The 12,962-nt window shown below is 54.2% G+C and overlaps 1 protein-coding gene across 5 annotated transcripts in view; it reads right to left on the bottom strand.

Annotated features, from left to right (window-relative positions):
• PHACTR2 (phosphatase and actin regulator 2) overlaps window positions 1-12,962 on the bottom strand; it is a 189,025-nt gene that overhangs the window by 51,254 nt on the left and 124,809 nt on the right. For all 5 annotated transcript variants that reach the window (XM_004452032.3, XM_058307584.1, XM_058307582.2 and 2 more), the window contains exons 3-4: window positions 8,106-8,186; window positions 3,419-3,577 (exon numbers count right to left, since the gene is read on the bottom strand). In XM_004452032.3, coding sequence (XP_004452089.1) covers window positions 3,419-3,577; window positions 8,106-8,186 — 240 coding nt within the window. The remainder of the gene's footprint in view (window positions 1-3,418; window positions 3,578-8,105; window positions 8,187-12,962) is intronic.

The following is a 12,962-nucleotide window of genomic DNA, read 5'->3' as shown; positions in this document are numbered from 1 at the left end:
TGCTGAGCGTTCTCGGGGCGACCCAGGCCTTTTGCTCGGTTACGTAGCTCGGCCCCTCGGCTAAGCTGCTCAGCCTGACCAGAGCTCGACCAGAAGGGCAGGTCACACACGCCAGTCGGGTCTGAGAACCATCCACGGGCCGCGCCCTCCATGTGGACACACGCCCTACAGAGACCCGTCGTTTGAACGCATCCTTGGAACGTTCGCCCCTGACACGCACGCGGCGTGGAGATCCAGGCCCGCGGCCACTGCCCGCAGAGAGCGCTGCCCTCAGATGGGGCGCGGTCCCCGGGTTCTCGGTTCTCTCTCATCCCCCAGGCCGGCCCTCCCTCTCCCTCCCTGGCCTCCCACCATGGGTGCTCTTCCCTCCTGCCCCAGGTTCTAAGGTCTAAAGTCCCACCCCCAAGGGACCCAGCTCCAGGGCTGGGAGGGGCCGGTGTGTCCTGCAGCAGGCGGGAGTGGCTGTCCCCACTGGGGGGCAGAGGGGCGGACTGCGGGGCCCCGAGCAGCACTGCCCGCAGCACCTTCCACCAAGACCTCCTAGCGTGGCCCCGTCATGGTGCGTCTGTGTCTGCTCTCCTGATCCCAGTGCTCTGTGTGAGAGAGAAGTGGTACGTCCTGTCCTCTGCAAGGGGGTAGCCTAGGATTCGAGGCTCTGGACTTGAGGCTGTGACACGCACGAGACCGGCTGGTGGCCAGGGGCACGCGTCAGCTCTCTCCTTCCATCGAGAAGGCAACGAACAAGCCGTGCGGTGTGCACTGTGACCACGTGCTCTGAAGTCGTGGTATAAGCGGAGAGTGCAGGGAATCCTCGCTTGGAGAGAAGGGCAAGAAAGGGTGGCCATCCCTCCAGCTCGGCGAGGACCCCACGATTTCCGCATGCACGGGCACCCCAGCAGGCAGTGCAGGTGGGCGCAGCTTCCTCTCCCAGATACTTCGGCCCCAGCTCAGACGTGGGCCCCCAGGAGCCCATTTTGGCCCGACTGCAGGCTTGGGCCAGCTCTTTGCGTCTGTACGTGACTGCGGGGTGGCGGCTGGCCTCAAGGGTGGGCAGACTCCTTCATCAGGACCTAAGGTACAAGACTTCTCTGAAAGCCCTTCCAATAAACTCAACGGAAAAGAAGGCAAACGTGCTCAGGTGTCTCAGGCCTGATCCCGAGGGCACCAGCAGCTCACAGGTGAGCCTGCTTCCTCTGTCCTACCTAGAGTAGGAGGAGCAAGCACAACGTGAGGAGACTGAAGAGCTGGCCTTCGAGAGCACGTTGCCACCTGCGGCGATCCTATCCTGGGTCCCGGATGTGGGAAACAGGGAGCCCCGGGGTGCACAGAGCAGGCCTGAGACACGGCTCCACCCTGAGATCGGGGGCCTGCGGGAGGCAGCTGCGCCCAGAGGGGTGCACCCAGCCCAGAGCGGGCACAGAGGGCGTTGCCCGGCCTGGCGAGCGGCACTCGCGGCACGTTCTGCTTTCCCTGGCACCGACGCGTACGACATTAAAGGACTGGGGTCCCATCTAAGAAAGAGACACGGCTCGAGGCCTCTAAGGGCACGGAGGTGCACCTGCAGCTGGAACAGCCAGCTGAACGGGCCTCAGGGGAGACCCTCCCGGGAAGAGCAGGGCACACCGCGCCTCCAAAAAGGCCAAGTGGGCCCCACAGACAGACCAGGGAGGACAGAGGCGGGAGGCGCCCCGGGGCGCGGACGCCCCGAGCCAGGCCTGGCTCCCATTGCTCGTTGGCTGCTTTGAATTCAACACGGGCACCCGTCCCCTTTGCCCCGGCCAGGGTGGCTCTGCTGCCCCCTGAGCCAGGCCACGTGGCATCTCCCTCTCGCAGCTCCTCGGGCCTCACCGGACCCCAGAGAACCGAATGTAATTCTAAAGAAAGGACGAGGAAACAAAACACCTCCAACACCCAAGGACCCAACACACCCGCCACCTTCTTTTCAGAACACCCAGGGCAGCTAACTCGATGGCCACGACACTGGCGGCAGCCCCTTACCAGGTGAGGGGGAGCACTTCCTCCCACCTGGCCGGCAGGCACCAAGGCTGGCACTGTCCCAGCACGGCTGGGACCCTCACGTGTGGACGGCCACAGATGGACGTGAAACTTAACAGCTGGACTAGGAAGAAAAGACATCACTACTCGCAGAAATACTTGAACCGAGTCCCCTGAAAATCTATAATTTATTTAAATTACTTTCTCTTACGTGCCAGGAATATTACCATTGAAAACATTAGCCAATTTCTCATAAGCAGTGTTGATAATTTCAACCCAAGTCCTTCAATGGAATGAGGCTAGTCAGGCCCCATAAATACTATTCTTTATATCTGAATAAAGCAAAATACATTTCCAAAAGATTATGAACAGAGGCTTCTCAAAATCTTGAAGGTGAATTCACATGCAAATAAAAAAGTGGCTAAGGACTTCCAGGAAAGACGATTTTTAGATCGCAGTGTCTGTTTAATAGGGTCATCAAATGGTTTTCTGGCCCCTTAATCTTTGGAGTATTTGAGCCAAAAAGAGAGGAAGAGATCTCTGCATCCAGTGGGGTCTCAGAGGTCTCAAAATGCCCACAGAACCCCAACTAGGCCTGGCCAACTTTGGCCACCCAAGACAGCGGCACCACAGGCCAGGACGTGGCCAGTGTCCTGCGGTGCACGGCCAGGCTGCACAGAGCCCCTGCGAACCTCCCAGCAAGCCTCACCCAGCAGGAGCTTCAGTTAGAGCGGTGTCGGGACGCATTCGCTCAGTGGCCTGGGATCTGAATTTTCCTGGGTCCTCGACGGGCAGGTGTTCTGCAGTCTCTCACCCTACCCAGCATCTGCACTGTACGTGCTAGAATCTTAGGTGTGCCAGGAAGCCTTCGAGACTTCTGCTGCGGCGACTGTGCCGCGCCTGAGCAGACGTGTGGCCACCAGCAGAGCACGGCCACCCATCCTGGGTCGCTCTCGGAAAAGTCTAGAACCTACAATGGAGACATGCAGACGCCCCCAGCCGAGGCCCCCCAGCCGAGGCCCCGCGGCAGAGGGAGCCGCAGGTGTCCCTCTGGTTTCCACGTTTCTGGGCCAAGTGGCACAAGGGCCAGCTCTAACCTGCAGGGAGGAGTTCACACTTGGGGCTTCCTCGTTTTACTTTTAGAGGCTCCCGAGGCCAGGACGTCATTCCCAGACACCTCTGCTGACGGGAGACGCAGCCTTCTGACTGCCCCGTTGAACTGGCCCCCTTTCCCTGCGCTCGCGCGGATGTCGCCCTACCTGAAGAGCCCCCCCACTTCTCCCCACTCATCCGCACCCCTCTCCTCCAGCGTGTGCAAACCTCCTCTGCACAGACCCGCCGGCTTTCGGGCGGCTACTCGCAGCCTAAGGCCCAGCTCCCCACACGGAGCCGCGGTACACCCGTGTGCTTCTCTCCGCTTTACCTTTCGGGTCTTCGGCCTTGTCTTGGCGTGGCGGAGCCTGTCCAGACACAGAGCCATTACCTTCTTCAGGTCTCACTACATTTTCCTCGCGGGCGGTTTCTTCTCCGATGGGTATCATGTGCCCATTGGAACTTTCAAAGTTAACTGTTACATCTCCATCTAAAATGGGGAAAGAAACACCTAGGTGTCTAATTCGATGGCTTTCTCAAAAAGCATGTCCGTCCCTAAGAAGCAAACACCTCCTACACCGGTCCACCGAGCTAGAAACTCCCCGGGCCAGGAACCACAGGCATGGGTATCCTAGTTACAAAACCTCCCTGCAGCAGCTTCCCTGTGTCCTCGTCATCTAGACACAATGGTGAAAGGAGTGCTCTGGAAAATGAAATAAACATTTTAACAAGCACCAAAAACACAGAGTGAATGCAAATGCACAAAAAACACAACATATAATTGCACACACACAATTAATGAAGAACATCTCCATCCCCAGAGCAAACTAGCTCTAATGTGTAAAATAACTGCTACTCTACCGTCAGAGATGGTAGTGAGCTAAATTTATTTTTATTTCCTTATTTATGGAAATATCGAAAAGTACTCAGCTAAATTGTTTATATGGTGTAGACTAAGAAGCCTTTACATTGGCCTAATAATTAACTGAAAACATTAGGGGGTAAACATGAAAAATTAAAAAAAGTAATTCCAGAGGTATTTTTTTTAAATCACAGCTGAAAATAAAAGTTTTATTATGTTATCTAAATGTTACGTAACTAATTTTAACCTCTGAATCTTCCTGATTCCTGTGGGTTTCAACAGTGAATGAGATTTGGGACAAACTCTTAATGCAGCGATGCCTGAAAAGATTAACCCCAGTTCATCTCTGGAAAAGTTTATGAGGCTTTGCTACCACTGTAAAAGAAAAGTTAATGAATTGAAGCTCTGACTCAGTGAACTTGATCGCTGCATGATCACAGCTATTTTAATGCAATTTTTGATTAGTCTTATTTTGGCACTCATTATAAACAGAGCCCATCTCCAAAATTACCATGATATAAGATTGAATTGCTTTGGCCCCATAATAAAATCCAATAATCTTCTCAACAAAAACAGGCACGGCCTCTTCATAAGCAGAATACATAGCATGGAATGAGGCATGCTCCAAATGAAATAGCAATTACTGCATATCACTTCCAAGTATGATAATCTGATTCCTACAGAAAACTGGAATAAACAATAATCAGATGCAATGCCAGTGCAAACAGACCTTAACTATTTTATTGAAATTAAGGCAATCACTTCTTAAGGACTGTATGTCAAACCAAATAGGAACCAAGAGAAATACAGTTCCTACTGCTGCATCCTAAGCAAATGGTTGTCTAAAAGGGAAGGGGAAGGGCAGATGGGCACAAGGTAAGAGCCAGTTATTAGGGTCAGGAAAATAAAACTGATGGAAGAGCAGAAAACTCCAATCGAAAATAGAGAACCATTTTCCTTATAGAAAAATCCTCAGTTTTTAGGTGGCCCAAATACAAATTTGTTTTCTTTGACTTTGGTAACAAAAATTGTTGAATTATTGAATAATAACATGTTGAAGCTATCTCACATGACAACTTATTTCTATTTTAAACATTAACATATTAAAATTCTTCAGTAGGTTAAATAACTGAATTTTTAATTGTAGAGCAACAAAGCTAGAGAGAAGATCAAATAGTACTGGCACAAGAAGAAAATGAATTAGCATAATAGAGAGAAAAAATCAACAATGTGGAATGGATCTTGCTTTTGATGCATGAAATAAAGCCAGGGCATATATGTGTGTGTGTATGTGTTTGTGTGTGTATGAAAATACCTGTAGAAAATGGAGACATGCTAGTGATAAATATGGAGAAATACAAAAACAAAACAGGAGGACTGAAGTTATTTTAATTACCTGGTTTGTATGGAAGAGACCTTACGGTTTTTTGTATTAATAAAGCGGTTTTAGAATGAAAAGAAGTCTTTGGGTTGAAGCATGTTAGTAAAATTCAAGCAGAGCAGAGAGAGAGGCGGGATTTGATGCTCAGCCGGCGACAGCTTAGGACCAAAGCCCAGGCCACATCTCAGAGGAGCCTTTGCATGCAAAGGAAAGTTCAGAAGACTCAGAAGAGGTGTAAGCTTACAGTCAGCCCAGGGAGATGCCAACAGGAGCACGCGCTTAGGAAAAGGGCCACAAGGATGACCGAAGGGGTTTACCTCTTTCTGGAAAACAGGTGTATTTAGGATATAGTTAACGGAGGAACAGATCTGAGGAGAAAATCACGTAGGGCCAAAAGGTGAGTGACCAGAAGGTGAAAACGCCCACCGTGGGAGAAGGAGCTAGAAGCGGCAGCTAGTCCTGTGCGGGCAAAGGCAGAAGACGAGGGGAAGGGCTGGAAGGTGAGGACAAGTCTTGGCCTGGGCCGAGGTCTTCTCGGGACAGCAGGCCAGCTGCTGATCTTTCAGGCTGGGGTAGACTTTGTGGGACAGAGAATCTAGAGGGGATAACAGTGGGAGGTGGGGAGAGGCGGGGCCGACGGGGAGCTGGGCACGTAGATGATCTCGCTGGCCGGTGCAGGAGGATGTGATGGGCAGGCGCGGCGAGGAGCAGGGCAGGACGAGACGGCCAGGAGGGAAACTTGAGGGGAAGGGGCCGGCCGTCACCAACAGCTTCCGGCCTCTGGCTCTGGCTAAAATGGAGCGCCGTTCTCAAGAGAACTGCTCTTGGAAAGATGCAGGAAATGATTTTCTCCAGCCCTGGGGTGAGAAGAGGCAGGATGGGCCTTACTGAAGCTTTCACGGGCAACTTTCAAACCCTTCGTCGTCTTCTAGACCCACATGGAGACCAGGCAGGAGGAGGAAAGTGAAATTCAGGGGTTTATGTCTCCCCGCACAGCACACCCACTACATTGCATTTAGGTTAAAATGGTTTTGTTCTTTTAATGCTATAGTATTTTTAATAGTTGCAAAAGTTAAAGGTCAATTAGTCAGATTTCTGGGTGATAAGTACCTGTTGGCCCAAGAAATTGGAATCTATAACACAAACCGTTGAGCAGATTAGGCAAAATAAAAACCTAGCCACACTGCTCAGCATTCCTTTAAATGGGCCTTGCTACTCGTCTTTAGAAAAAGGAAACTCCTTTCTACCTACAAATTTCAGTTTGAACAAAATCATCTCTTTACTCTCTACCTTTAAACCCACTAACAATTTCAATCATAAATTTTTCCTTTTTTGTTCCTTTCTTTAAAAGATTTCTCTATCAAGGACAACCAACAAGTCACTGGCTCAGATCCAGCCTTCCGGGAGGGGCAGTTTGTACTCTGCCCCCAGGGAGCTTGGACAGGAGGTGGATTTTGATACTACAAGTAAAACAAAGTTAGAGATAAACATTTTCCTTCAAGTAAAACAAAGTTAGAGATAAACATTTTTCTCCTTTTTGAAAGTCTCTGACAGGAAATAAATAAATTCAAGGGATTAGGGAACACAAAGTTCATTTATAGGGTACAGTGAGTAAAGCTGGGCAGGTCAGAAATTGAAATAAAATATGTAAAATTAAGGGGCTCAAGAATAATGCTATTGTGCACTTGGGATTCCTTGTTTCCTTTGAAGCAGGAGTAAACCAAAAACCGCACTTCCCAGCTCCACTCTGGTACTATCTGAATGTTGGTAAAAGCCATGTTATTTGATTATAAATAGTGAAGGTCAACGAACGTTTAGTTCTTTGTAAGGAAGATACAGCAGGAAAAGAGAAATACTGTCATTTCAATCCCAAATCAATTGTTCTTTCTTTTTCTCCTGTGAAAGGACAATAACAATATTTTATTTACCCCAGTAAATGTCAGGAGGAAATGACATGAGATTAATCAACACTGTTGCCATTAAAATGTCCTTCTAATTTTAATGGTAATGGGAAGGATGGAAATTATTTGGTTTTATTTATTTGGAGAAATAAAGTTGGTGTCTTCTTTTGAGGGTCAACCTCAATTTCCACCTAATCCTTGTTTTTTAGAACAAGATTCTCCTTGGGAGGCTACAGGAAAACGGGAAGATGATTTTGCAGGTAGAAAAAAAAAATCCTTGGCAATAATAATTACGAGCGAACAAGTAAGGCACAAGGAGATTCAAAGAAATGAAAAGAGCGTGAACTGGGAAAGCTGCTTGAAAGAATGCATAAAGCATAATTTACTTTGCTTGTTCATGTCATTCCAATCTCAGATAAGTGTCTAATGGCGGGCAACAGCGAGAGGCACATGCGCCCATGTCTCTCCTCCCTTTTCTTTTATGGGTTGTCCTAAGAAACAAATGAGACATGAACAAGCAAAAGCTCTGCATCTACTCCGACAGAGTTCACGTATACAGAATCCTGAAGCTGAAGAATGGAGAGGAGAAGGAGCCATGCGGCCACCAGCGTCCGTGAGGGCCTTAGCACAGGTGCAGCGCTGGGGAGCTCTGGCTTTAGAAGAGGTCACCAGAAGGACCGTGGAATTTCCTTCTAGAATGTCTCAGGTCCCCTGAGGCCCACAAAGACAGTAGAGATTAAAGCAAGGTTCTGTTGGAAGGAGTTACTCACGGCTTTCTTTCCACCACTGCCACCGTCATCTTAAATTTCAGAGGAAATGAAAGAAAGCAAAGAACGAAGGATCAAATGATGGTAAACATGATTAATTTCCTCACCTTCGTCAGGCAATTCCTTAAGAACTCCCCTTCTTATCAGCTCCTCTCTACTTTGTCTTGTGGATATCTTCCTTTCTAACACTTTTAAAAAGAATAAGCACAAGTAAGCATCAAGTCATTGCTCCAAATAATCATGAAAAACATTCCAAGTAGAACTGAGCAACATTCATCCAGGCCCCCGGAGGGCTCGAGCCCCAGTTTTCCTTCTGCAACCGAGTGGACGTCGTGACCTAAAGCCAGGCCTTTAGAACGATGACGCTGGCCAAGAACCCAGAGCTTACAGATCTGCTCTCACTCTGAAACAGCCCTCGGGGAATGACTCACTCTAAAGCCCTTGCTTCTACGGCTGTGCATGTGTCCAGGCTACAAATGCTTCTGGAAAAAGCCTACCAGGAAATGTTCAGGGAACTCATTTGAATCCCAGGGAGAACGGAATATGCTTCCAGCGTTTTCTTTCACACCTTCTGTTCCCGAAGTCCAACATAACAGATTGCTGGAAGCCCCCTCCCTGCCATACCAAGCTCTCAAGCGTGCTGGTGTTGTCTCCTGACAAAGCCCAGGTCTAGCAGGGCGGACACGGGCTAAGAACGGGCAGCTCCCACGGGCACGAAGGCAGGGGCATCGCTGCCTCTGGAAGGAATCCAAGGTCCCAGAACACCCTCAGAGGGGAGCGGAGCTCAGGAGCGCCCAGAGCACTGCTTACCTGCCGTGTTCATAAAATGAGTTTCTGAGCCCTACCCCCCTCAGGGCAGGGGACACGTCACCCTCTGGGTCAGCGCCCCATGTGTGTTCTGCCGAGCTCTAACCTGTCCAGACGCGCTGGTCAAACAAAGTACCTTGTCCCAGGAGCAAAGGGCTAGGAAGGGCCCTTGGTCTCTGGGAGGACGGGGCGTGGGTGGAGATGTCCAGAAGATCCCTACTTCTGCAAATCCTCATCGCCCTGGACAGTACAATTTTGAGACCCAAACTCAGCCTCAGTGGCCAAGCCATGCTTGGCACGTGCCAGGGGCGCATGTGGTAATGCCAAGAACAGGCTTCAGAGGTGCCAGGTGCTCACAGCAGGGCCACCTGGAGGGGCGGGGCATTGGGCAGCTGCAGGTGCAGCTCAGAAAGTGTCACCAGAGACGATGCTCTTGGAGAAACAGGAGCTTCTTCCTTCTTGGTAACTAGGAAAAGTGCATATTCCCTTCTTATCCTGGTTGCTAGAAAGGTCGGATTAAAATTTGCTATGGAACACCAATTTCACAAGACAATTCGAGGTCAGAATCTCTGCTCCTTTTCAGTGATCAGGAATAATTTGTTTTATTTATAGCGCACACGCTCTTTGTTGGAAATTCTGTCAGATTTCTTGGGGACAGAATCAGAATATAAACAAAGAAGAGAACGAACGACTGACTGAGTGAACGAATGAGCAGCCAGAAGTCGGGCAACGAGCCTTGCACAGGTTTCAACGGAGCTGACCCTTCGTTCCCCTTAGATTCACCCTCCTGCCTTCGGCTCCCTGCACGCTCCACCCTCTCGACCGGAAGCACGGGACAAAAGGACAGTGACCTTGAAGGGAGCGGGAGCTGTTCCTTGATGGGGATTATTTAGGGAGAAGAGTGCCGTTGCTTGTACCCAGCTTCACTTGGTTTAGACCTTCGTCCAGGAGAGCAGCGGGTCAACCCCACTGCGACGCCGAGGCTGCAGAGAGGGCTGCGCAGGTGGCGCCGGAGGCCCCTGCGCTGGGCCGCCCGGGCACGATGCGGGGCTGTGCGGGGAGGCAGGCCCTGGGGCGGTGGACGCCTGCAGCTGCTCCCCTGCGCTGGTCTTGGGGACGGAGGCAAGAGCGGCGGCCACAGGGCTGGCCCTGACGTCCCCCTCTGTGAATTCCAACTCGCCTCCGGGGACTGCCTCTGCCAAGCTGCCCGGCACGCTGGGCACGGCAGGAGCCCTGGACTCGAGCCCGCTCGCCCGGGCCAGCCGCGCACCTTGGGCGTCCCTGTGTCCCTGGGCCTCTGGCCGCGGTCGCTAACGCAGGGATGGATTTCAGCCGTGGCCAAGGACGCCGCGGCGCGCTCCGAGGCTGTCTGCCCCCACGCCCCTGGTCAGAGCGGCTCTGCCATCTCGCGGGGGTCCCTCTAAAGCGCGCTCCTTCCCGCGGGCTCGGCCGCGCCCGGCTCTCGGGCCTGCCCCTCCGGGACGGGCGGCAGCTGCGGTTCTGCGGCCCAGGCCGCCTCCGCTCGCAGTCCGACTGCTCCCCCCTGGTGGACGTCCAGCTTCGGAGCTGGTGGCGCCCTGCCAGGCCGTGTGCTCGCCTGCCCCGCACCCGCCAGCAGCGCCGCGGGCAGTTCCCACCAGAGGGCAGGTGGCAGCGCCAGGCCCACGGGCAGCCCCCAGCCGATCAACTCGCCGGCGCGCCCGGAGGCCCAGGCCACCCTCGGCCCTCCGGCCTTTGCCCGCTGGCTCCTCCGAACCCTCCTGCCCGCATGCCCCTTCCTGCGCCTCCTGGCCCGCTGGGGGGCCTTGCTTGGGGTCTGCCTGCCCCAAGGCCTCTGCAGGGAGGACGAGGCTCCCTGCCGGCCCCCACGGCTGGCAGCCTCAATGCCGCTGCGCCCACTTAGGTCTATGGAAACTGCTAAGAGCAGCGGCTCCTTGGGCTAATGGCCTCCAATGCAGGAGGGAGCAGGGGAGGCTCGTGGCAAAGTCGGGGACAAAGCTCTGTCTTCCCGGGAGATCGCCCCCACGTGCTCTGAAGAAGGGCGGCCGCAGGTGCACAGGGGGCAGACCCGGCGACAGGGGCGGGCCCTGCCAGGCTGGCCACGCACCGCAGGTGACCGCCAGGGTCCCCCAGGCCTGGGAGCTGTGGGGCCGCACAGTCCAGGGGGCTGGGTGGTTGTCCCCAGCCCGTTTCTGGGGACAAGCAGCCAGGATGAGCTGTCCCTCCCAAAGGTGAGTGCTGCAGCCGCCAAGCCCCTCGTCCTGTCCTTCCTTTCGGCTGGGGAGGAGCCAGAAGCTAGCTCTAAGTCTAAGACAGGCTTGGGAAGCCGCCCCTGGAGGCAGGCCCGTTGCGGGGTCCCAGCCCTGCTCCGGCCGTGGCCGTGTGGCCGTGGCGGGAGCCCCGAAGCCGCTGAGCAGCTCAGACTTGCTGTCCCCTCCTCGACAGCAGCTGCGGAACAGAGCCTATCAGCAAGTGGCCTCCCTTCCAAAAGACCCTCCCCCAGGCAGAGCTGAGCCAAATGCCCGGCAGACCCTCACGCACCTTCGAAACACCCCAAGAATGCAAGGCTGGAAGCAAAGCCAGCATGGTACCCCAACGCCCCAAGAATGCGAGGCTGGAAGCAAAGTCAGCATGCCGCCCCAACACCCCAAGAAAGCAAGGCTGGAAGCAAAGCCAGCATGCGGCCCCAACTGGACTCTTGTTTTCTTCTTTTCCTGTTTCTTTTCGCACTTTCCTGCTGGGAAACCGGATGCACTCAGAATCAGGCGACCCGCTTCATTCACACACACACACACACACACCCAGGCCCCTGCTTGTTCCTGGAGCTCACATTGCAACACACATACACTCACACACACACACACCCGCAGGCCCCTGCTTGTTCCTGGAGCTCACACGGTCACACACACACACACACACACACACCCGCCGGCGCCTGCTTGTTCCTGGAGCTCACACCTTCCCTCCTGCTTCACACACACACACACACACACACACACACACACACACACACACAGAGGCCCCTGCTTGTTCCTGGAGCTCACACGGTCACACACACACACACACACACACACACACACACACACACACCCGCCGGCGCCTGCTTGTTCCTGGAGCTCACACCTTCCCTCCTGCTTCACACACACACACACACACACACACACACAGAGGCCCCTGCTTGTTCCTGGAGCTCACGCGGCCCTGCGGCCTTCCCGCCCAGGCCTCCCCTGCGCGCCCCGCGCAGGCCCTGCCGCCCTGGCTCCCAGCCCCAGGCCCGGGGAGGCACCTTTTGGCTTCTCTCTGCCGTGGCCGCCCTGTCTACAAATGGGGAAGGGCAGCCGCCGCCCTGCGGGGTTATCTGGGGGTCTGATGAGCGACTCTGCGCAGAGAGCTTAGATGGTGCCCGGGACGCAGAGTGCACCCACAGAGCGAGCGGGACCGCCACTCGGCCTGGCACCAGGATGGCTTCCACTGCCACGTGCGGGCACCGCTGCGCTCTGACGCGCCTCCAGGAGGGCAGTCCTGCCGGTCGGCGTGGACACCCCCCGCCGAGGTCACACCCTGCGCAGGGTCTCTGCACCCAGCTCGCTTTAGGGGAGGGGGCCGGTCCGGCCTCCTCCTCCCCTGCTTCACAAGCGCCCCCCCTGCCTGCTTCCATGGGCACCCTCCCCCCACTCGGGGCCTGCCACATGGAGGCGGCCCCGTCCCTGCTTCTGGGGTCCAGACACCTTTCCAGGTGAAGCCCAGTGCCCCTCTGGCCTTCCTGGCTGGCTCGGAGCGAGGCCTGTGCAGACAGGCACCAGGGTTGCGCCGCCGGGAAGGCTGCTCCTGGGGTGGTGAGGGCTGAACGGGCGCCAGGAGCTCCGCGGGGGAGAGCTGAACTGTGGAAGGCCAACGCGGCGGAACTTGGACCCCAGAGTGGGCGGATTCCTGCTCTCAGCTCTCGAGCGCCTGAATCCAACCCCACCTGAAGGCTGTGTGCTCTGGCCCAGGACACTCTTTGTTCACTCTGGCCTGTTATCATTCACCAGCAGAAAATAGTCCTGGCTAAGCAAAGAGGCGCCAAGGACAGATTTTTAAAAAACTGGGAGCAGATGGGGCCCAAGCGGTTGAGCACCTGCCTCCTGTATGGGAGGTCCCTGGTTCAGTTCCTGGTG

This window comes from Dasypus novemcinctus, chromosome 11 (assembly GCF_030445035.2).
Source record: "Dasypus novemcinctus isolate mDasNov1 chromosome 11, mDasNov1.1.hap2, whole genome shotgun sequence".
Lineage (NCBI taxonomy): Eukaryota > Metazoa > Chordata > Mammalia > Cingulata > Dasypodidae > Dasypus > Dasypus novemcinctus.
This window is presented reverse-complemented; position numbering and strand designations above follow the sequence as displayed.